Source organism: Ostrea edulis, chromosome 9 (genome assembly GCF_947568905.1).
Source record: "Ostrea edulis chromosome 9, xbOstEdul1.1, whole genome shotgun sequence".
Classification (NCBI taxonomy): Eukaryota; Metazoa; Mollusca; class Bivalvia; order Ostreida; family Ostreidae; genus Ostrea; species Ostrea edulis.
In genome coordinates, this window is record NC_079172.1 from 34,891,740 (window position 1) to 34,916,924 (window position 25,185).

At 35.6% G+C, this 25,185-nt stretch overlaps 1 protein-coding gene across 1 annotated transcript in view; it reads left to right on the forward strand.

Annotated features, from left to right (window-relative positions):
• Positions 1-14,017: 14,017 nt before the first annotated feature.
• The window catches only part of LOC125659520 (uncharacterized), a 12,480-nt gene continuing 1,312 nt past the window's right edge, over positions 14,018-25,185 (forward strand). Inside the window, exons 1-3 of the mRNA XM_048891203.2 lie at positions 14,018-14,816; positions 15,046-15,140; positions 21,719-25,185. The exon at positions 21,719-25,185 is cut by the window's right edge and continues 1,312 nt beyond it. Of these exons, the coding sequence (XP_048747160.2) occupies positions 21,726-23,666 (1,941 nt within the window). The 5' untranslated portion in view covers positions 14,018-14,816; positions 15,046-15,140; positions 21,719-21,725 and the 3' untranslated portion in view covers positions 23,667-25,185. The remainder of the gene's footprint in view (positions 14,817-15,045; positions 15,141-21,718) is intronic.

Consider the following 25,185-nt stretch of genomic DNA (forward strand, 5'->3'; position numbering starts at 1 on the left):
TCAGTGTTTTCTTGGTTAGTGAAGCTTGGTAGGGGAGTTTAATATATGGGGTCTCTCTCTCTCTCTCTCTGGAAGATATATCTCAGTAGTATAGAATATACATTTGCCATCATGAGTTCCAGCGACTGCAAACTTTCCGTTGTGATTGAAATTGGCTGTCGTAATTAGACTGGAAACCTCGTTCCACATAGCAACTTCCTTTTCCGGGAAACTTAACATCCAATGATCTGCTAAGGAAATATAGCCATCATCCTAAAAAAGAAAAAAAGTGATACAGTACATAAAATTAAGAACAGAACCATGATAAAACTGACCGCTCCACTGTTGCACGAATATATAAATATTACATGAAAAATTTTACGTCGACAAAACTGTCACTTACTTTTTATTTAGTTCCGTTCGTAACATAGATCCCACACTGCTGTTCTCCATCTTGTTCTGTCAACCGAGGCGTAAAAAAAAAATCCACGAGGGCTACGCCTTGGTTGACAATGGTTTTCTCGAGGTGAAAATTTTCAATGTTATCTCAACTACATGCAATATTTGTTTTTATTATACTGAATATTATATTAAGAACAACGCAGGAAGTCTTTTAAAATTTAGTATTTATGTTTCCCCTCTTCCAGGGGGAAAGATTGTTAGCTCACCTGAGCTGAAAGCTCAATTGAGCTTCTCCTTATCACCTGTTGTCCTTCGTCTGTCCGTCTCTCTGTACACTATTTACGTTTTCGACTTTTTCTCCAGAACCACTGCGCCAATTATAACCAAACTTGGACAAAGGCATCCTCAGGTGAAATGCTTTCAAGTTTGTTAAAATGAAGGGCCATGCCTCCTTCAAAGGGGATATAATTGCAAAAATAGGGTGGTCATTTAAAAATCTTCTCAAGAACCACTGGACCAGAAGAGCTGAAATTTACATGAAAGCTTCCTGACATGGTGCAGATTCAAGTTTGTTAAAATCATGACCCCCGGGGGTAGGAAGGGGGATCAAAGTTTTACATACAAATATGTAGGGAAAATCTTAAAAAATCTGCTCAAAAACCACTAATCCAGAAAAGCTTATATTTACATGAAAGCTTTCTGACATAGTGCAGATTCAAGTTTGTAAAAATCATGGTCCCCAGGGGTAAGATGGGGTCAAAATTTTACATACAAATATATAGGGAAAATTATTAAAAATCTGATGAAAAATCACTGGGCCAGAAAACTTTAATGAAAGCTTCCTGACATAGTGCAGATTCGAGTTTGTAAAAATCATGGCCCCCGGGAGTAGGTTGGGGCCACAATAGGGATCAAGTTTTACATGCGAATATATATGAAAAATCTTTAGTTATGAGCCAAGGTGACTCAGGTGAGCGATGTGGCCCATGGGCCTCTTGTTTTTGTCCGTCTTTCACAAAATCTTATGAACATGTCTCCTATATGGCTTATCCGATCGATTTGAAACTTTGTACAATGCTTCATTGCTATTTGTAGATGTACATATTGTCGGGACGGGAGGATCCAATTATTTTCCTAAAAGTTATAGTTGATCCAAGAGGGGTGGAGGATGTAAAATAGCTTGTATACATACACTTCTCCACCTCTATGGCTTATCCAATAGACTTGAGAATTATGTCTCCCCTCTTTCAGGGGGGAGACATATGTTTTTGTACTTTCTGTCCGTCCGTCCTTCAGTCAAAATCTTGTGAACGCTTCTCCTCCTATATGGCTTAACGGACTTAAAACTTGAGTTGTTGATTTCTTTAAAAGAATTAATGAGCCAACGAATTCCTCAAATAAAAACGTAAATAATTAAAGATCTCTTCAATTTAATTAAACAGATCATCAAATCATTTATACCCAACTCAAAATAAATTTTTGAGAGCAATATTTCCACCATATTGATGCTCTCATGCAAGTCCCGGGCATGTTTCACAAGCATGTGTTTGACAGCAGCCGATTGTTTACATTTTTATTCGATCGGTAACTACAGATAAAGAGCGAGGGTATTCCGATTCAGGGCCGTGTTTGTCTGTGGCGTCCTCTAATGGAAAGATAATCGGAGCTGATTCCTCATTGAACTGATGAGAGGAATGATTTAATTGATGTGTGCATTAATTCATTTCACGAGAGCAATAATTGATTTGATCCCCGCATTAATTCAAATGATGAGAGCGATAATTGAATTGATGACATCTTCAAATAATTATTTAAAGATATCTTCAATTATTAGAGTTAATGTTAATTTGGGTATTACAGCATTCTTATCGTCGAACAGACTCAAAGGCCTAGAGGAAGCATGGACTACTGGAAATGGTATATTACATGCGTTTCATTTGAACTTTTATTTACACAAGAACCGTTGCCGTCACACCTACACAACGAAACTCCTTACGAGCAACACACCTTCGCACCGTCACGCCAACAAGCAACGCGCCGTCACGCCAACAAGCAACATGCCTTCGCGCCGTGTTGCTTGTTGGCGTGACCACGCGAAGGCGTGTTGCTTGTCGGCGCGAAGGCGAGTTGTGTTAGCGTGAAGGCGCGTTGCTTGTTGGCGTGGGAGTGTGACGGCGCGTTTCTTGTCTACGTGAAGGCGCGTTGCTTGTTGGCATGAGAGCGCGAAGGCGCGTTTCTTGTCTGCGCGTTGCTTGTTGGCGTGCGATCGCGAAGGCGCGTTGCTTGTTGGCGTGACGGCGTGTTCTGACTAACGCGCAGTCACGCTTTTGCAAATGGCCCTATCCGGACACCATATTTATGAGAGTTAACTATCTCTCTTGTTGTTTGTTGTTGATGTGGTGTCTGAAATACCAAGTGTATTTTGTTGTGGTGTGGGCATGGTAGGTCAACGGAAGACAACTCGTGGATGACAAATTATCGATTCATGTCAAAAGATATCTTGATTAGGACTGGTGATATCCAGATTTGGAACAATTAGCACGTTGATGTTAACTTTCATTTATCTAAAAGGTTAAACAGCCTATGTTCGATTCTTTTGTTGAAACCTGGAAAGATGAAATATATAACTCATCCAAGTGTTCTAATTATAGGATATACAAGACATCTTTTGGTTTTGAAAATTATTTAACTATACTACCACAAGATTTACTGTATACTTTTTGTCGCTTCAGATGCAGCCATATAAATTACCAATTGAATCTGGTAGGTTTTTAAGTATTGATATGTCTGAACGATTATGTACTCTTTGTAACAAACAAAAGGCGATGAATTTCATTATCTGTTCAACTGCACTAATTTTCTTCATGAAAGATGTAGATTCTTGCCAAAACGCGTAATTGATTGTCGAAATACTATTAGCTATAGTGAATTAATGAACTGTAAAGATAAATATACCATGATTGATTGAATATTGTTCACGTCCCTCTCGAGAATCTTCACTCATATTGAGACGTCACCATTGCCGTTGAAGGGCTGCAAAATTTAGGCCTTTGAGCTTACGGCCTTTGAGCAGGGAGGGATCTTTATCGTGCTACACCTGCTGTGACATGGGACCTCGGGTTTTGCGGTCTTATCCGAAGGACCGTCCCATTTAGTCGCCTCTGACAACAAGCAAGGGGTGATGCACCTATTTCAACCCGTATCCCCACGGGACAAGTTAGTACTGTCCATATTTTTATGATATTACCTTCCTATTGTGTTTCATTCATTGTGTTCAACATTGTTGTTTTTGATGTTACCTTTTCATTTGATTGCTTCATAAACTTTATGATATCCCTGAAATTTCAGTCCCCATAAAATATAATAATTTCAAATTACCTAAAAATTATTCTAATCTTCGAATCTTAATTAAGAATATATAAATATTCATCTCTTAATACAAGTTCATTCTAAATAGTGTATGTACAACAGTAAATTCATAGGAAAGATTTATTTCGTAAAATTGTTTTGTGAATATATCAGTAGAGGTTTCAAATGTACATACAATATGTACAGTGTGCAGATTGGTGACTAGCAACAGTACAGTAAAGCATCCATAGCTTATCAATATATCATATCCCCAAGTCATCTTATCGATAGACATGCTCATCATATCCCCAGTCATCTTATCAATAGACATGCTCGTCATATCTCCAGTCATCTAATCAATAGACATGCTCGTCATATCCCCAGTCATCTTATCAATAGACATGCTCGTCATATCCCCAGTCATCTTATCAATAGACATGTTCATCATACCCCCCAGTCATCTTATCAATAGACATGCTCATCATATCACCCAGTCATCTTATCAATAGACATGCTCATCATATCTCCAGTCATATAATCAATAGACATGCTCGTCATATCCCCCAGTCATCTTATCAATAGACATGCTCATCATACCGCCAGTCATCTTATGAATAGGCAGGCTCGTCATATCCTCCAGTCATCTTATCAATAGACATCCCCAGTCATCTTATCAATAGACACGCTCGTCATATTCCCCAGTCATCATTTCAATAGACATGCTCGTCATATCCCCAGTCATCTTATCAATAGACATCCCCAGTCATCTTATCAATAGAGATGCTCATCATGTCCCCACCCATCTAATCAATAGACACGCTCGTCATATCCCCCCGTCATCTTATCAATATAGACATGCTCGTCATATCCCCAGTCATCTTATCAATAGACATGCTCGTTATATCCTCCAGTCATCTTATCGATAGACATGCTCGTCATATCACCCAGTCATGCAGATGCATCCACAGCTTATCAATATATCATATCCCCCAGTCATCTTATCAATATAGACATGCTCGCCATATCCCCAGTCATCTTATCAATAGACATGCCCGTTATATCCCCAGTCATCTTATCAATAGACATGCTCGTCATATCACCCAGTCATCTTATCAATAGACATGCTCATCATATCCCCAGTCATCTTATCAATAGACATGCTCGTCATATCCCCAGTCATCTTATCAATAGACATCCCCAGTCATCTAATCAATAGACATGCTCGTCATATCCCCAGTCATCTTATCAATAGATATGCTCGTCATATCCCCAGTCATCTTATCAATAAACATGCTCGTCATATCCCCAGTCATCTTATCAATAGACATCCCCAGTCATCTTATCAATAGACATCCCCAGACATCTTATCAATAGACATCCCCAGTCATCTTATCAATAGACATCCCCAGTCATCTAATCAATAGGCATGCTCGTCATATCCCCAGTCATCTTATCAATAAACACGCTCGTCATATCACCTAGTCATGCAGATGCTAACATTATCAAAACTGCATGCATGCAGTGTTTATATCTCATTGTACACCTTCACATTTTCCTCTAGATATAAAAATCATTTTCACTAGAACATCATTTTGACTGCTACATGTAAGTTAAATATTCCTTCAATCCTTAATCAATTGTTCATTTGCTCAACCTTAAGCCAACTTTCTCTCGATCTGCTTCTCTCGATTGAGCTGTTGACTGAATTCTTTAATTTCATTGGTTACATAAATCATGAAAAGGTGAAGATAACGAACAGTGATTAATCTCATAGAGAGTTGGACAAACACGGACCCCTGGACACACCAGAGGTGGGATCAGATGCCAAGGAGGAGTAAACATCCCCTGTCGACCGGTCACACCCGCCATGAGCCCAGTGATTTCTCACATCACAAGGATAAAAAAAACGCAATTCTGAAAAAATGAAGATGTATAGCAAAACAGTTACAGATTGGGTTCTAAGACAAAAGCAGTTGTGTTTGACCCAAGTACGGATCGGTTGCCCTGAGCCTCAGATTGAGGATAACAGACCCATTCCTGGGTCAAAGAAAACTGCCCTTATTTGAGAACTGTCAATAACTGTCTGGTTTTACACCCATAACATTATAAAAGATAGATTTAAATGTGTCACAATGGGCAGGAAAATGAAATGTTGGAAGCTATGTCAAAATTACGAATGTCCTCAAATATTGAGAGCCATCTCAAGAAATAGGATCTGATTACGATATATATATATATATATATATATATATATATATATATATATGTTTGTTTGAAGAGAATTGTTGGAGCGTTATTCTAGAGAGTTACATGTGTGGATATTATTTTGAAATAGAAATAAACAAAACTTCCTACTGCCATAGTACAGTCAAGATCATAGTCCACCTCCTGTTAGTAAACATAACACACATTAAAACGCCATTCTGGGGTGTCTAATTAACTCTCTATAAAATGTCTGATGTTGTTCTGGGGTGTCTAATTAACTCTCTATAAAATGTCTGATGTTGTTCTGGGGTGTCTAATTAACTCTCTATAAAATGTCTGATGTTGTTCTGGGGTGTCTAATTAACTCTCTATAAAATGTCTGATGTTGTTTTGGGGTGTTTAATAAACTCTCTATAAAATGTCTGATGTTGTTCTGGGGTGTCTAATTAACTCTCTATAAAATGTCTGATGTTGTTCTGGGGTGTCTAATTAACTCTCTATAAAATGTCTGATGTTGTTCTGGGGTGTCTAATTAACTCTCTATAAAATGTCTGGTGTTGTTCTGGGGTGTCTAATTAACTCTCTATAAAATGTCTGATGTTGTTCTGGGGTGTCTAATTAACTCTCTATAAAATGTCTGATGTTGTTCTGGGGTGTCTAATTAACTCTATAAAATGTCTGATGTTGTTCTGGGGTGTCTAATTAACTCTCTATAAAATGTCTGATGTTGTTCTGGGGTGTCTAATTAACTCTCTATAAAATGTCTGATGTTGTTTTGGGGTGTTTAATAAACTCTCTATAAAATGTCTGATGTTGTTTTGGGGTGTCTAATTAACTCTCTATAAAATGTCTGATGTTGTTCTGGGGTGTCTAATTAGCTCTCTATAAAATGTCTGATGTTGTTCTGGGGTGTCTAATTAACTCTCTATAAAATGTCTGATGTTGTTCTGGGGTGTCTAATTAACTCTCTATAAAATGTCTGGTGTTGTTCTGGGGTGTCTAATTAACTCTCTATAAAATGTCTGATGTTGTTCTGGGGTGTCTAATTAACTCTCTATAAAATGTCTGATGTTGTTCTGGGGTGTCTAATTAACTCTCTATAAAATGTCTGATGTTGTTCTGGGGTGTCTAATTAACTCTCTATAAAATGTCTGATGTTGTTCTGGGGTGTCTAATTAACTCTCTATAAAATGTCTGATGTTGTTTTGGGGTGTTTAATAAACTCTCTATAAAATGTCTGATGTTGTTCTGGGGTGTCTAATTAACTCTCTATAAAATGTCTGATGTTGTTCTGGGGTGTCTAATTAACTCTCTATAAAATGTCTGATGTTGTTCTGGGGTGTCTAATTAACTCTCTATAAAATGTCTGATGTTGTTCTGGGGTGTCTAATTAGCTCTCTATAAAATGTCTGATGTTGTTCTGGGGTGTCTAATTAACTCTCTATAAAATGTCTGATGTTGTTCTGGGGTGTCTAATTAACTCTCTATAAAATGTCTGATGTTGTTCTGGGATGTCTAATTAACTCTCTATAAAATGTCTGATGTTGAGTAAACAAACATTTTGCAGATGGATCATTTCGCACATCACTATATTGTGAATGAGATAGTACTGTTCTCTGCAGTGTTCACTACACATCACTGTTCTCTGCAGTGTTCACTACACATCACTATATTGTGAATAAGATAGTACTGTTCTCTGCAGTGTTCACTACACATCACTATATTGTGAATGAGATAGTACTGTTCTCTGCAGTGTTCACTACACATCACTATATTGTGAATGAGATAGTACTGTTCTCTGCAGTGTTCACTACACATCACTATATTGTGAATGAGATAGTACTGTTCTCTGCAGTGTTCACTACACATCACTATATTGTGAATGAAATAGTACTGTTCTCTGCAGTATTCACTACACATTACTATATTGTGAATGAAATAGTACTGTTCTCTGCAGTGTTCACTACACATCACTATATTGTGAATGAGATAGTACTGTTCTCTGCAGTGTTCACTACACATCACTATATTGTAAATGAGATAGTACTGTTCTCTGCAGTGTTCACTACACATCACTATATTGTGAATGAGATAGTACTGTTCTCTGCAGTGTTCACTACACATCACTATATTGTGAATGAGATAGTACTGTTCTCTGCAGTGTTCACTACACATCACTATATTGTGAATGAGATAGTACTGTTCTCTGCAGTGTTCACTACACATCACTATATTGTGAATGAAATAGTACTGTTCTCTGCAGTGTTCACTACACATCACTATATTGTGAATGAAATAGTACTGTTCTCTGCAGTGTTCACTACACATCACTATATTGTGAATGAGATAGTACTGTTCTCTGCAGTGTTCACTACACATCACTATATTGTGAATGTGATAGTACTGTTTTCTGCAGTGTTCACTACACATCACTATATTGTGAATGAAATAGTACTGTTCTCTGCAGTGTTCACTACACATCACTATATTGTGAATGAGATAGTACTGTTCTCTGCAGTGTTCACTACACATCACTATATTGTGAATGAAATAGTACTGTTCTCTGCAGTGTTCACTACACATCACTATATTGTGAATGAGATAGTACTGTTCTCTGCAGTGTTCACTACACACACAATATATAAATAAACAACCATTCTCTCCGAGTCTACACACAACAGACATCACCTTGGATGCACATTTCTTACTTTCATAATTCTAAACTATAAGTAATAGACACAAATGTTTAACACTGAACAAGAACTAAACAACAAACATGACTGCATCAACTAAACCAAAGGGGAACCAAGCAGTATATAACATTGTAAACCTGTGGATAGTCCAGCAGTTTATAATACTTTTGAACCTGTGGGGAGCCCTGCAGGTCATAACATTTTGAACCTGTGGAAAATCCATCAGGTTCTCGAAGAACACTCACAAAAACAATTTGCATCTATGACGAATAAATCCCCATCACATCAATTTTCACTGCCATTCCCATTTGACCTACCTTATAAATATGCTGTATGGATCTCAAACACTTAACACAGAGCTACAGGACACTAACGTTGGAATAAGTTTCAAACTTCGATCTCTTTGGACAGAAAAACAAACAGCTAGACAATGGGGCAATATTACTACAATGTATTGGTCAACAGACTGCGAGAAAAAACTGACCGTATGAACACCACTCATGTCCTGCAGCATTTTAAGCTGATTAAATTCTTTGGTGCCTTTATGATGAGCTTTTCAGCTAAAAAATAGAAAACGTTCCCTATTATATACATTTAGAATGATTTGACAAAAAACATCATACAAGATTTATGAATTGCAATGATATATTTCTCAAGGCGATTACACATAGACAATGTAATATACCTGAAAAGGTACAAAACGTACTCTTAAGTTTTGCACAATTTGAGGTTTTTCTAAATTTTTGTAAACACTAAAATTGAGCAACTAATACTTTTACGGGTCTCTCATTTCTTACAATTTAATCTTAGTGACCTTGGACTTTGCTGAACTTGAAGATTTTCCCACCATCATTGACCTACTTCGTTGCCTGTTTCATCTCGATGTATCACCGAAAAATATCAAAATAAATCTACGTTCCCAAGATTGCAAATCAAGGGACCAATTCGTCTTAGTCAATTCTATGTCGTTCAAAATGGTTCAGATGATATATCATGGAGAAATCAAGGTCAAAACACCACGTGCCTTGGCTGAGGTTCTCCAATACAATTCTTTCCTAGGAATGTTAAAAACTGTTAAGGATACCAATGTTGCTAAATTCTGCAGTTGTAATGCTCCCTGATGTGAATGTTCATTAAGCATTACAGCCGTACACATCACCTAATTATATCACTGTATCATTGTAATCACAATACCTAATTATATCACTGTATCATTGTAATCACAATACCTAATTATATCACTGTATCCTTGTAATCTTAACACCTAATTATATCACTGTATCCTTGTAATCACAACACCTAATTATATCACTGTATCCTTGTAATCTTAACACCTAATTATATCACTGTAATCACAATATCTAATTATATCACTGTATCATTGTAATCACAACACCTAATTATATCACTGTAATCACAACACCTAATTATATCACTGTAATCACAACACCTAATTATATCACTGTAATCACAACACCTAATTATATCACTGTATCCTTGTAATCTTAACACCTAATTATATCACTGTATCCTTGTAATCACAACACCTAATTATATCACTGTAATCACAATACCTAATTATATCACTGTATCCTTGTAATCACAATACCTAATTATATCACTGTATCACTATAATCACAACACCTAATTATATCACTGTATCATTATAATCACAACACCTAATTATATCACTGTACCATTGTAATCACAATACCTAATTATATCACTGTATCATTGTAATCACAATACCTAATTATATCACTGTATCATTATAATCACAACACCTAATTATATCACTGTACCATTGTAATCACAATACCTAATTATATCACTGTACCATTGTAATCACAATACCTAATTATATCACTGTATCATTGTAATCACAATACCTAATTATATCACTGTATCATTGTAATCACAATACCTAATTATATCACTGTATCATTGTAATCACAATACCTAATTATATCACTGTATCATTGTAATCACAATACCTAATTATATCACTGTATCATTGTAATCACAATACCTAATTATATCACTGTATCATTGTAATCACAATACCTAATTATATCACTGTATCCTTGTAATCACAATACCTAATTATATCACTGTATCATTGTAATCACAATACCTAATTATATCATTGTAATCACAATACCTAATTATATCACTCTATCCTTGTAATCACAACACCTAATTATATCACTGTAATCACAACACCTAATTATATCACTGTATCCTTGTAATCACAATACCTAATTATATCACTGTATCATTGTAATCACAATACCTAATTATATCACTCTATCCTTGTAATCACAACACCTAATTATATCACTGTAATCACAATACCTAATTATATCACTGTATCATTGTAATCACAACACCTAATTATATCACTGTATCATTGTAATCACAATACCTAATTATATCACTGTATCATTGTAATCACAATACCTAATTATATCACTGTATCCTTGTAATCACAATACCTAATTATATCACTGTATCATTGTAATCACAATACCTAATTATATCACTGTATCATTGTAATCGCAACACCTAATTATATCACTGTATCCTTGTAATCACAATACCTAATTATATCACTGTATCATTGTAATCACAATACCTAATTATATCATTGTAATCACAATACCTAATTATATCACTCTATCCTTGTAATCACAACACCTAATTATATCACTGTATCCTTGTAATCACAACACCTAATTATATCACTGTAATCACAACACCTAATTATATCACTGTATCATTGTAATCACAATACCTAATTATATCACTGTATCATTGTAATCACAACACCTAATTATATCACTGTATCCTTGTAATCACAATACCTAATTATATCACTGTATCATTGTAATCACAATACCTAATTATATCACTGTATCATTGTAATCACAATACCTAATTATATCACTCTATCCTTGTAATCACAACACCTAATTATATCACTGTAATCACAATACCTAATTATATCACTGTATCATTGTAATCACAACACCTAATTATATCACTGTATCATTGTAATCACAATACCTAATTATATCACTGTATCCTTGTAATCACAATACCTAATTATATCACTGTATCATTGTAATCACAATACCTAATTATATCACTGTATCATTGTAATCACAATACCTAATTATATCACTGTATCATTGTAATCACAATACCTAATTATATCACTGTATCCTTGTAATCACAATACCTAATTATATCATTGTAATCACAATACCTAATTATATCACTCTATCCTTGTAATCACAACACCTAATTATATCACTGTATCATTGTAATCACAATACCTAATTATATCACTGTATCATTGTAATCACAATACCTAATTATATCACTGTATCATTGTAATCACAATACCTAATTATATCACTGTATCCTTGTAATCACAATACCTAATTATATCACTGTATCATTGTAATCACAATACCTAATTATATCACTGTATCATTGTAATCACAACACCTAATTATATCACTGTATCCTTGTAATCACAATACCTAATTATATCACTGTATCATTGTAATCACAATACCTAATTATAACATTGTAATCACAATACCTAATTATATCACTCTATCCTTGTAATCACAACACCTAATTATATCACTGTATCATTGTAATCACAATACCTAATTATATCACTGTATCCTTGTAATCACAATACCTAATTATATCACTGTATCATTGTAATCACAATACCTAATTATATCATTGTAATCACAATACCTAATTATATCACTGTAATCACAACACCTAATTATATCACTGTATCATTGTAATCACAACACCCAATCAAACTGAACTGCTTGACTGAGAAACCCGTCATATATATCGCTGTGTTATTCATGTACATGCATATTCTATTAAGCAGCTCCTAGGGGCTTGCTAATTGGTACTAAATTTGGAAATAAATGAATTATTTTTATTTATTTTTTCGGATTTACCAACTCGCCCGTTTTCAATATTTCATATAATTTGTAAGAGTTGTAGAACTTTGTTTACGTGGCGTCATCGTAAGAACGTCTGATGTAGCTGCAGAACTGTAGCTCTCTGAAAAAATATTTTGACATAACAGAGATATGTCAAAATATTTTTTCAGAGAGCTACAGTTCTGCAGCTACGTCTGATGCTGCTATTTCTTTGCTAAAGGGAATGTTACCTTATACTGAAGTAAGTTTTTTTTTTACCGTTTCCCATCTGTTTAGCATCTATAAGTCGTTGAAATACGTCGGAAGATAATGGTTCTGCTTTTCTCGTTTTATTGCCAAGTCCTCGGGATTTTAGATTTCAGAAATCGTTTTAAAACAGTTTTCTACATCAAAATTGCTGCAAATTAACATTTTATCTCCATTAGGACCGGGAATTTCTGAAAATGCTTCAGAGTCACCCTCCATAATCCTCCTACTTATTTCTGTCGCCTAGAACATTGATTGTTTTGAAATGAAGTTAAACGTGTTATTGTTCTAAATAAACAGTTGTTACTTGGGTTACCCCCCTTTGCTTAGATACTCGCTACAATTTAGCGCAGTTTTTGAAAACGTTTTTATTTAATTCTTCTGCTTAAATTAAATTTTGTCGTGGAAGAAAGTATTATATTTGAAAAAAATTGTGTCTAACATCATTTTTTCATGTAGTTATGTTAGATTTCAAAAGATTAAAGAAGAAATAGCCTTTGAAATTTGAGGGCGAGACAGCCCCTTGACAACGGGCCGAGACAGAGATATCTCGGCCCTTAGGGCGAGACAGCCCTACCTACTTGCAGCTGTCTCACCCTAGCCAAGATAGGTGTATCAGGGCTGATACACTACTAGGTATATGATATAAAATGGTATCATTAGACAATGTGATTTTAATTTCAACAGAATCTAAAGGTATTACAAGACATGTGGTGATGTTTTCTTCAGAACAAAATGAAAGTAGAACTCACATGCTCCAATGTTGTCCTTCAAATGGCAGACATTTTAATTTATACGACATTCGTAATACTACCCCAATCTGCAGATGTTTTGAGTTTATCCACATTTTTCTTCATCTTCTTTTCCAGGACTTTGTTAAACTTCAATCTAAAACCCCAAAATAAAAAATCCTTTACTTACCGGGCATACATGATCGATGAAGTAACTATTTTGGAATATAAAGAAAACGAAACGGTAGGCGTGACTTGTATACTTTGTGAACGGTCCACCCGAAACGGTAGACGTGGCTTGTATACTTTGTGAACGGTCCACCCGAAACGGTAGACGTGGCTTGTATACTTTGTGAACGGTCCACCCGAAACGGTAGACGTGGCTTGTATACTTTGTGAACGGTCCACCCGAAACGGTAGACGTGGCTTGTATACTTTGTGAACGGTCCACCCGAAACGGTAGGCGTGGCATGCACGCTTTGATTTTGTCCGCAGTATTCGGTTCTTCCTGGAGGTGGTATAAACACGAAATCATTTTAGTATGATGATAATGTTTTTGATATTGAAAGGTGAAGCTAACGAACAGTTATCAATCTCACAACTCCTATAAGCAATACAAAATAGATAGATGGGCAAACACGGACCCCTGGACACACCAGAAGTTGGATCAGGTGCCTAGGAGGTGTAAACATCCCCTTTCGACCGGTCACACCCGCCTTGAGCCCTATCTCTTGATCAGATCAACGCAGTTATCCGTAGTCAAAATCATAGTGCCAAGAACGGCCTAACAATCGGTATGAAACACGTCAGACAGCATATGACCCAATGATAGGTTGTATTGGCAAATTAGATCGTTATAACGACCATAGAATTTGCGAAATGCTGACTTTAAACGAGACTGTTGAAAACCCTGCACCATATTCTAATCTAAAAAGTTGAAATATAACTGACAATGATCCATTTTAAAATGATTATTCACGGCCAATGTGTTAAATTGCTCCATTTAAATATACAAAAACAAATCATTAAAAAATCAAAACTTTCATTTGTTACTTATGTGTCCGAGTAGTTATTTTGTTCGGTATTCTTTTGTTTAGAGGTCACGTGATTTGGAGATACGTATGAAAGTCCGCGCACGCACGCTGTTCTCTCATATGCAGTTCGTCAATGTGTTGACTATAATGATACGCCGTATGTAATCATCAGATTTACATGAGTGAAGCGGTAGACTGGTAAGTATATACTATATAGTAATACAGTGTTCATAATATTTTTATGACATTACCGATAGACTGGTAAATGTATGTATATTTATACAAATAGAGTGTATTAATTAATTATACGCAAATGTATCAATTAAAAGTAATTTGCTTCTGATATTGTCCTGTAACGTTAAAATAGTGTACTTGGTGAATTAAAGCTAGAGTAAATGTTATGTATAGATATGTATTTATGTTGTAGGTTTAGATATATACAGATATCTACAAGCCAGTCCATGGGGTTTTATTTCTACCTACATGGGTCACACTTATTGATTCAATGACTTACTAAAACAGGTAACAAAACACGTTAAAATAAAGAAACCAATATTTTTAAATTAATATTTTTGAATATGAAATTATATTTTGATTTTTTAAATGACTTTGTCGATAATAGAAGAGAAAGATTTTTTTAAAATATATCGTCACGGAGTGTTAATTATTCATTTTGCATTGTATACGATTTATAGTCTATCAAATGATGAAAATCAAATGGTCGCGACTGTTTCGTGATATTTATACATTGAATCTGAGTGTCATTAAAAAATACATATACAGGTACGATTTCGTCTCATATGGCATGTCAAACGTTGCAATTATTTGTATTGTATAATTTTCCTTATGTAATGTATAATTTTCCTTTTGCATTCTATATTTTTCATTTGAATTGTACATTTTTCCATTTGTAGACTATATTTTCCATTTGTATTGTATAATTTTCCATTTGCATTCTATATTGTCCATTTGTATTGCATAAATTTTCATTTGCATGGTATAATTTCCATTTGTATTGTATAATTTTTCATTTGTATTCTATATTTTCCATTTATATTGCATAATTTTTCATTTGTATTGTATCCCAGGGATTGTTTATTTTGATTTGTTATGAAGGGTTTCATTAGTAAACGTTGCTTTGAGAATTGTTCACTGATGTACCACAAATGTAGACGTGCTTAGCGCACAGGGCCGTAGCAATGAGGGTTCTTTAACGTGCCAACACCTGCCGCAAACAAAGGATATTTGTTTTTAAGGTAATATTAAATGACGAGTGTTTGGCAAAGGAGCAATCACTACCTATGTTTATGTCTTAGGTTTGATGCGGGGACCCGTGACATTCACACCTGATGCCGAGCGTTTGGCGATGGAACTGCCACTACCTGTTTTAACGACTTAGGTCTGTCGCAGCCGGGATTCGAACCCCGGCCTTCCGCATGCGGAGCGAACGCTCTAACCTTAAGGCTACCGTGGCGGTTGCTATATAAACAAACAAAATATCTTATTTGTGAAAGGAGGAGGGGGGTCGCCCGGCAAAAGATTCGTCATTGCTAGCTACATGTTTGTTGAACTTGTCCTATATGGAACCGGTCGCGGTAGTTCAGTGAATGATATACTCTTTGGTTCGTAATCGTGAGGTCGCATGTTCGAGTTCTACTAGTGTCATGGCTGCATCAAACCTTAGACGTAAATATAGCTAATACTTCCCCATACGCATGGCTATTTAAAAGTGAGAATCATGGGTCTTTCGGATAATGTGACCTTAAAAGCAGACATCCCCTGTTGCGACAGGCGTTGGCACGTTAAAAAAAAAAGCCCCACTGCTACGCCACTGTTCGCTGAGCATAGTAAGTCTTTATGGTACGTCTCCTAGACAGCTGGTGACGGCTAAATATAAGTGGGACCTAAACTAATGAAATCCTTCGTAACAATCAAAATAAACAATCCCTCAGATACAATACAAATGAAAGATTTTGCAATGCAAATGGAAATTATACAATGCAAACGAAAATACAAATGGAAAATTATACAATATGAATAAAAAATGTAGAATACAAATAAAGACATTTACAATGCAAATGGAAATTATACAATGCAAATGGAAAATTATACAATACAAATGGAAAAGATCAAATATTGCAACATTTGACATGCCATACGTCACAGCAGTTTAGTGGTAGAGTGTTCATTCGTAACCGGCAGGTACAGAGACATAGAGTTCGAGTCCCGCTTTTGCCATCATGGCCGCGTCAAACCTAAGACGTACATGTAAACATAGGTGTCGATTGTTCCTTCGCCAAATACTGAGCTTTTAGAAGTGAGAATCGAGGGTCTCTCGGATTGACCTGTAACCTTTATAGGGGAATGGACACGATTTGAGCTGAATACTTTCAAATTTTATTTTTCCATTTGTTAATGTTTAAAATGCTTAATTAAGGTATTTCTAATGGTTGGCAGAAATTTGAATGTCGGTTGTCAAGGTACATGGGAGGTACAGAACTCACAATTCTTTGTTAAGTAAACAAGGCTCGTGCCCTGTTTTTGTTTACATATAAAGCTAGATTTACCAATAAAAAGTTCGTTTAAAGCAGATTTTTCAATTTACAAGTTAATTCTGAACATGATTTAATAGTTTATAGTGTTTAGCACATCTCATTTTGTTTTAAACGTGCTGTTTTCTATCAAGCAATCTATATGTAAACAAAAACATGACACGAGCCTTGTTTACATAACAAATAATTGTGAGTGCTGTATTTCACTTGTAACTCAAAAACAGATATTCAAATTTTGGTTGACCATTAGAAATACGTTAGTTAAGCACTGTAAACAATAAAAATGGGGAAAAGTTTTTTAAGCTCAACCGTGTCCATGCCCCTTCAAAACGGAGGTCCAATGTCGCGGCAGGCGTTGACACGTTGAAGAGCCCTCACCTCTACGGTCCACACCGGTAAGCATGCTATACATGTACATGTAGGTCTGGGGGTACTTCACCTAAAGGCTGTGACGTCTCAATATGAGCGCGAAATTCTCGACGGACGTTAAAAGAACAACCAGCCAGTCAAAGATAGAAATTGAATAAAATATACATGTACGTGTTTGACAAAAGATAAAATTAAATGAATATCTCATCTATGTGCAAAACATATTGTCGAGAGGGCTCATTTATACATGGACATCGTACTAGTCAGTCGACAAGAACGTGCCACCTAAGAAGGATCCACGCAAAAATATCAATAAATAAATTAAATAGATAAATAAATCTATTTAATAGATAAGTAACTAAATTTAATATATAAATGAAAAATAATGATTAACTAATTATTGAAAGCAAATCAACAGGTTTTTAGTATTACGATTCGAGGTTTTAGTTAACATTACGACTGCACTTTAATATTAGATTGATACAAATGGTAGAATTTTAATCGTAGTTGTACATGTATTTCTTGGAGTACTATCAGTCAATGATAATGACAATATCTTTATTCTCTTAAACTGGATTAGAGTATAGAGAAGTTTACAGAATGAACATAATATAGATGTATGGGGTGGGTAAAGGTACAATTTGGAAACAAACTAGAATATACATGTGATGTTGTCACGAATGGATTAACCTGGAGAACATACTCTCACAGAAATGATTTTGAGGAATTTACTTTAAAAATCGATTAATTTACTTCTGTTTTTGTGTATTAAAAAGTTCAAATTTATTGATATTTGGATTTTTGTAGTAATCGCTTGCCATGAGCAATGTTTTTTATTGTTTTAAATAATCATTATTACAATAGAATAAATAATGAAATCCATCTCCTATTAGAGTCAGATTATTTTTTCGAGCAATTTTGAACATCATATACATGTAGATGACGCGTACAGTATTGGGGGCGGTGTTACGTCAAGAAAGTTTCAAAATAGCGTTATTACTCAATTATCTAATGCTAACCATTCAACGTCTAATACGTCTAAGTTTTAAATAATGACTAACCATTGAATGTGACTCCAGTAAAATAAGTTTTTGTAAACATTTATGCATTGCACCTTTTTACACGAAGTTTTGAACAGTTACTAATGTATGGGAGCATTGCCAAAATTCCTCTACATTGTTTCATCTAAAATTCTTAAAAAACCAATCGTTTAGCAATTCTCCCACATGACCAACGCCATTATGAATAGTTAGTTCCAAGCAAATATAGATCTACAACACTAGCTGGTATCCTGTTGATAAGTTCCTAAACCAAGATATGTTATTTCTGTACACCAAAATAGCGTCCAGCCACTACTTTATTTCCGTGTGTAAACGGCACTCCCCAATATCATCGGTTCCAGTTTTCCGCAGTACGGTGATTTGTAAGACGCGTTTAACATATATAGAAAGGATACTTATTAACATAAGCTTTTACGGCACAATAGGTACCTATTAATATAAGTTTTGTAGTATCTATTTTTCTTCGTCTTCCGTTATATCCAGCTGGTTTTTCATTACAAGTGTCGGAAATTTTCCAAGTTGGTCATAGTTAATTAATTCAGTGTAATAACCCATACAACAGTTGTCGCAGGAATAACAATATACATATAGTTCTCATGGTTGTAGAACACCGTTTTTTCATGAATCCTCCTTTTTTTCTACTGGGACGGAAATATCGATATCGGTCTCGATAAACAAAGTCGAAAAATTGAAAGGTTATTTAAAAAATAAATATAGGTTTTGAAAATACAGGAGGGCATGAACAGCAACGGTTTATGCCGTCATATTTTTCATGAAGTGCGTCAAAAATGAATTTTTTTTAATCATTTATTACATTCTACTTTTATCAATGTTGGAATTCCCAGTTAAAATAGACGTACTATATTTATCAAGATTCATACGCACATTGGAAACGTAAATATACATGTATTTCGGTAAATCAGTAGTATGGGAAAAGTACTTTGGGGAAACTCGGAAGAAATGACACGCTGTTTGTATGATTTGGGATGCACGAATAATTGACAAATCCGCTTGTTTTTTCTCATATAACCATTGCTATGTTTAGGGATCACGTGCTTGAGACGATTTCTCCTTTTCTTTTTTTTTAGGTCACCTGAGAAATCGGTCTTCTTCCGTCGTCGTGCGTCGTCTGTTAATAATTTTACATTTTTAACTTCTTCTTGAAAACTACAAAGCCAATCATTACCATTTTTGGTTTGAAGCATCTCTAGGATAAGAGGAATATAAATTGTGGAATTTATGACAATACCTCCCCCTGGGCCTCATGGGCGGGGTCAAATATGCAAAAAAGTCAAAATTTAAACAATCTTCTCTCTTCTTGCATATGTGAGAGAAAAAGTAAAACCAAAGTTATGATGCCCATGAAATCTACTAAAATTGTGAAATTCATGGACCTTGGGTGAGGGGTTCAGGCCATGGGGCGGGACCAAAATAACCATGTAGCGAGCATGTATTAAATCTAAGATAATGATCTTCTCTTCTACCATATATATTTGAGAAAAACTAAATGCATGTTTGTGATGTCCATGAAGCCATTTGCGTAAAATGTGAAATTGATGGTCCCTGGGGCAGGGGTTCATGCCCTAGGGTAGGGCGAATATGGCCATCTAGTGAAAATGTATTAGATCTTAGAAAATCTTTTCTACTGCCACATATATTTGAGAAAAACTGAATGATGATTTGGATGTCCATGAAGCTCTCTACCTGAATTGTGAAATTCGTGGTCCCTGGGTCTAGGGTTCAGGCTCTAGTGCGGGGCCAATAAGGCCATAGAGTGAAAATGTATTAAAGCCTAGAAAATCCTCTTCTCTACTGCCATATATATTTGAGAAAAACTAAATGCATGATTAGGATTATGTTTATGAAGCTCTCTACTAAACTGTGAAATTCATGGTTCCTGGATCAGGGGTTCAGGCCCCCTGGCGGGGCCAATATGGTCGCGTAATAAAAATGTAGAAAAATTCATTTATTCTTCTCTACTTTCAGTCATGTGAGATAAATTAAATGCATGATATGTCTGTTACATCCTTTTTTTAAATTGTGAAATTCATGGATTAGGGTTTTGGGGAATGGGGGGTGGGTGGGTGGGGGATGTCAAAATGATTATATGTTTCAAACTTCCATTTTCCCTTCTGTAAATGAATAAGGCTTGTGTGCATATTGTATTTTGAAAGATCATAAACATGTGCACAAAGGACTCCATATTGAGACTTGCATGTAAATGCATATATGAGACTCCCTGTATGGGTTTTCATACTCAGGTGACCGTTAAGACCCGTGGACCACTTGTCTTTTTTTTTCTAGAGGGGACTGTGAGGGTTGCAAACCTCCCCATCCACCTTTAACGGAATATTTTTAATAGATCTCTTTTTTCCAATTTTGGGTCTTCACCTCCGCCCCTTTTGAGGGCGGAAAAGATACAAACTTGGGTCGCATCCCTTTTGAATTTTTTTCTGGACCCACCCCTGATTCCGATTCTTTTTGCCGATGACAGATGTTGATGCCATAGTACTACAAGGTCATATGTGGTACTTACGACAAAATATCTTTTTGCAGATTTCCAAAAAATAATTTTTTTTTTTTTTGTTTTTTGGGTGTTTTTTTGAAAAATTTTTTTTTACACAAAATGAAATGAAATTTACTTTGATCGAAGATTATTTCCCATATCAACAAATTTGAAATATAATAATTTTGGTCGTACAACATGTATCTTGAAGATGTAAATAAGATAAATTTGAAAGGAAGTATCTACAGTGTATCATTTACCTTGATTATAATCCTGGCATTAATACCAGCAGCTTGTGTGAGAATGCTACGTTTTCCCAATTATATGTACATGTACAACTATACAAATGGCTGGTCTAATTTTTCTAATACACTACTCTAACTAACAGTTCCCATCAATCACATGTTTCACTTAAATCAGAATCAGATGAAATGGTGGATTTAAAAAACAATTGATTTAAAATATTGGATAATGTAAACATCTTGAAAAAATAACATAATTATATTATCTATATATATAATATACATACACATGTATTGACTGGAAGAAAACAGCAATTTAATATGTGACTGCAATATTGAATCCACAATAAGAATTTTTTACTTTCTTAAGTTACAGGATGGATGACATTCCCCGTGTATCAGAAGTCTTGTACGTGGGTCTGTGTCATAAGATAGGGACACCGACAGAAGTGACCGTCAGAAGGGACGTGAAGGACATGGACGAAATGATAATGAAACCTAGACAGATATATAATGGAGAGATACGGATGTTAAGTGGTAGTTATAGGGAGGGATTCAGGTTTGGATCATCGGACAGGGACTATATGTACTGGCATTGTCACCATAAACTAATAAACGATATCTCACAGGCCAGGCTTTACGATAGAACAAAACACGACATTATACTGATGGAGGACAGTGATACACCGCCTGGGTTTGTCAAACTACAGATTCTAACATGGCCACGAAACAATTGCACTGCATCATCAGCTGTTCCAGTCAGTGACAGGGTTTACATGTCAAGTTTTCTACAGCAACAAGAAACAATCGGAATATTTAATGGGTTAAAAAGTCACCAGAGAGTCACTAGTCACGGTCCTTGTGCTAACACTTATGTCGGATCTACTGAATATGACCATGTTTTTTGTATTTCTGGGACACATTGGCCTGAATTGACACTACCTTGGATTGAAAGATGTTTCCGGTATACTTGGCCTCCTAAACCTGTGCTTGAAGAAATTTTAAAAAATGGATATCACTGTGTTCCAGTAGGAAGTAAAATTGTTTCAAGTGGAAACCTATTAGAGTGGAGATTGTCGTTCTCTCAAGCCGAACAAAAACTAGTGTCTACCATGAATCATACACAATTTTTGGTTTACGGACTTCTGAAAATATTTCTAAAGGAGATAGTCAACCATGGCGTGGAGGAACCATTACTGTGTTCTTATTTCCTGAAAACCACCCTGTTCTGGATGATACGGGAGGGATCTCTTGAGTGGCGCCCTAACAATTTACTGAATTGTTTCTGGAAGTGTTTTAAATACATCATTCACTGCGTTTATCGTGGTGTGTTCCAGAATTTTTTCATCCCACAGAACAATATGTTTATTAACAAAGTTGTAGGTGCTGCTCGCACGGCCTTATTGGAACAGCTTTATGATTACTTCAATGTGGGCGTGTCCTGTCTCCTGCTCAGTCCAACCCTCAGGTCCATCTTAGAACCAGCCCTCAACAGTCTGACCTTAGTGATTCCCTCTGCTGAAGGATACAATAAACCTGTTGTAGATTTGGATGCCAGCGCGTGGAAGGAGATACTTACAACGTCGGTTTACGTTGGGAAGTTATCTCACCTTTTCATTATATTGTCAACAGTAGACAATTTATCACGCTTATCACTCTCACCATACCAAGCATTAACATTACAGTATTCTACAGCTGAGGTACTCGTTCACATGGCCTTCATGATGGTAAATAGCACTTCATACAACACACATAAAAATGTGTACAATTTAGACAGAATTGTCTGTAACATGTTGAAACTGACATCAAGGATAGGCCCTGTGTCCCATTCACTGTATCTCGCCCTGTATTACTATAGAACAGGTAGATATAATGAAACACTCCGTGTGACTTACCTCACTAAACAAAGACTCTCAGAGCCCTACATCCTGCAAATTTACGGTTATGTAGACAGCCAGAGATACAGTGAGGCTGTAGGTAGTCTGTCTCTGTCTAGGAAAATGAAAACAGCCTGGGTAGACAATGTGATGTTAAGAAATGCAATCCAGTATATTGATGAATTAATCTTAGAACAGGAAGTGGGTAAACAAAGCGATCAAAACGTCTTATACATTCCCCCCTTTGTGTTGACAGACATGCTGTTGGTGTTATCTCACTACAGAGTAGGTAACAGATCCCAGTATCTACAGTCACTGACAGACCTACACACCCTGCTGCTCTATGATGATGGCAGATATGTACCGTTACACTGCAGGGACCTGTCCTGGCAGATACTGGGGATCTGTCAGCATGTTGTGGGGGACTTACACGGGGCGTGACAGTCTTATCGAGAATCACTCAGACAAGAACAAATCCACAACATAAAGACAGCTACAGAAAATAGAATAGTGTTTGTTGAACGTCAATTACACAGGAATAGGCAATCATAAAAGGATGTAATCTACAAAGAAATCAAATAATGCATATTTCAGTTTGCGTTTCATTGCGGCCAGATCGTAGTTCTATAAACAACCTTGTCTACACAATTAAATTGACACAATCTACATTAAAAGCAGACCATCAGCACATTGGGATATCATTTCATCTACATGTATCACCAGATGTTGTTAAAGTTTTGTTCCCTACTGTGACCCATCATTCCTGTACATTTCTTAAATCTTCCGAAACAGAATGTTCAGTTGTGATGCTGTCATCATGTAAATATTTCTGCACTTCTACAAATAGTCTAATAGAAAGTGACAATTTTCAATGCTAACAGTTTATTTTTAAATGTGAAAGACTCCAATACATGTATATATATATATAAGACCACCCCCATAGACCGTTACAATATATATGGTACAAACTCTCTAAACCATAGTCAGTAAACACGCTTTACAACGAAACCACCACCATTTTTATCACTCAGTACAATAGTGTATCACTCTTGTCACCAATGTAGTTTATCGATACTTGTCGTTTTTGCGTGTTATTTGTTTATGTAATATATGTCTCTTGATAAAGACGCGGGTTGCGTCGAAAATTTGAGTTTTAAATAACCAACAGTGTCGTGGCCTATTCAGTGCTTTTATATATATATATATATATATATATATATATATATATATATATTGTAACGGTCTATGGGGGTGGTCTTATCTTTCGTGGTAAGGCTTGCGTTACACGGCTCAACCTGAGCCTAGGAGGGCTTGTGTGGCACAGTGGTTCAAAATTTAACACCCTTAACTTCCTATTTCGCAACACTGAGTTATCTCCCTTGAATCATCAATTTTTGATTACTTCTTATTTTTTTTCTTCTTTATGTACTGCACTTAAGTTTTGTGTTTAAAGTGGCATATAGGCCCGATGGGCCGGGTGTTTGATTTATGTTTACACTGTCTGTTAACATAATGTTTGTGAATATACACATGTCACTATAAATAAATAAACTACTACTACTACTACTCAACTCTATAACTCACCACTGCCTATAACCAATACCTCCTATTATTTACCCGCGCTCTCTAAGTTACACTAAATTTATTAATAAACGAACTCTCTTAAATTCTCTTCTCTGTTTGTCAAACTTATTAACACCTATATTGTAAGGAAGTCACAAAATTTCCTTAACACTCAGTATCTTCTGATTCGATTCTTACTCTTTAATATCCCGCATTTCCAACTTGGTTGGAAAACCCTCAGTTCTAGAAAACCTTGTAAATCTCTGTATTTAAAATGAGACAAAATACAATTTTACAATTTATTAAAATGGTAAAATCTCTCAAATAAACAATCAATAAATTCTAAACTCTGTCTCAGTCTGTCTCAAGTCACCTAAATCTGTCTATAAACAACTTT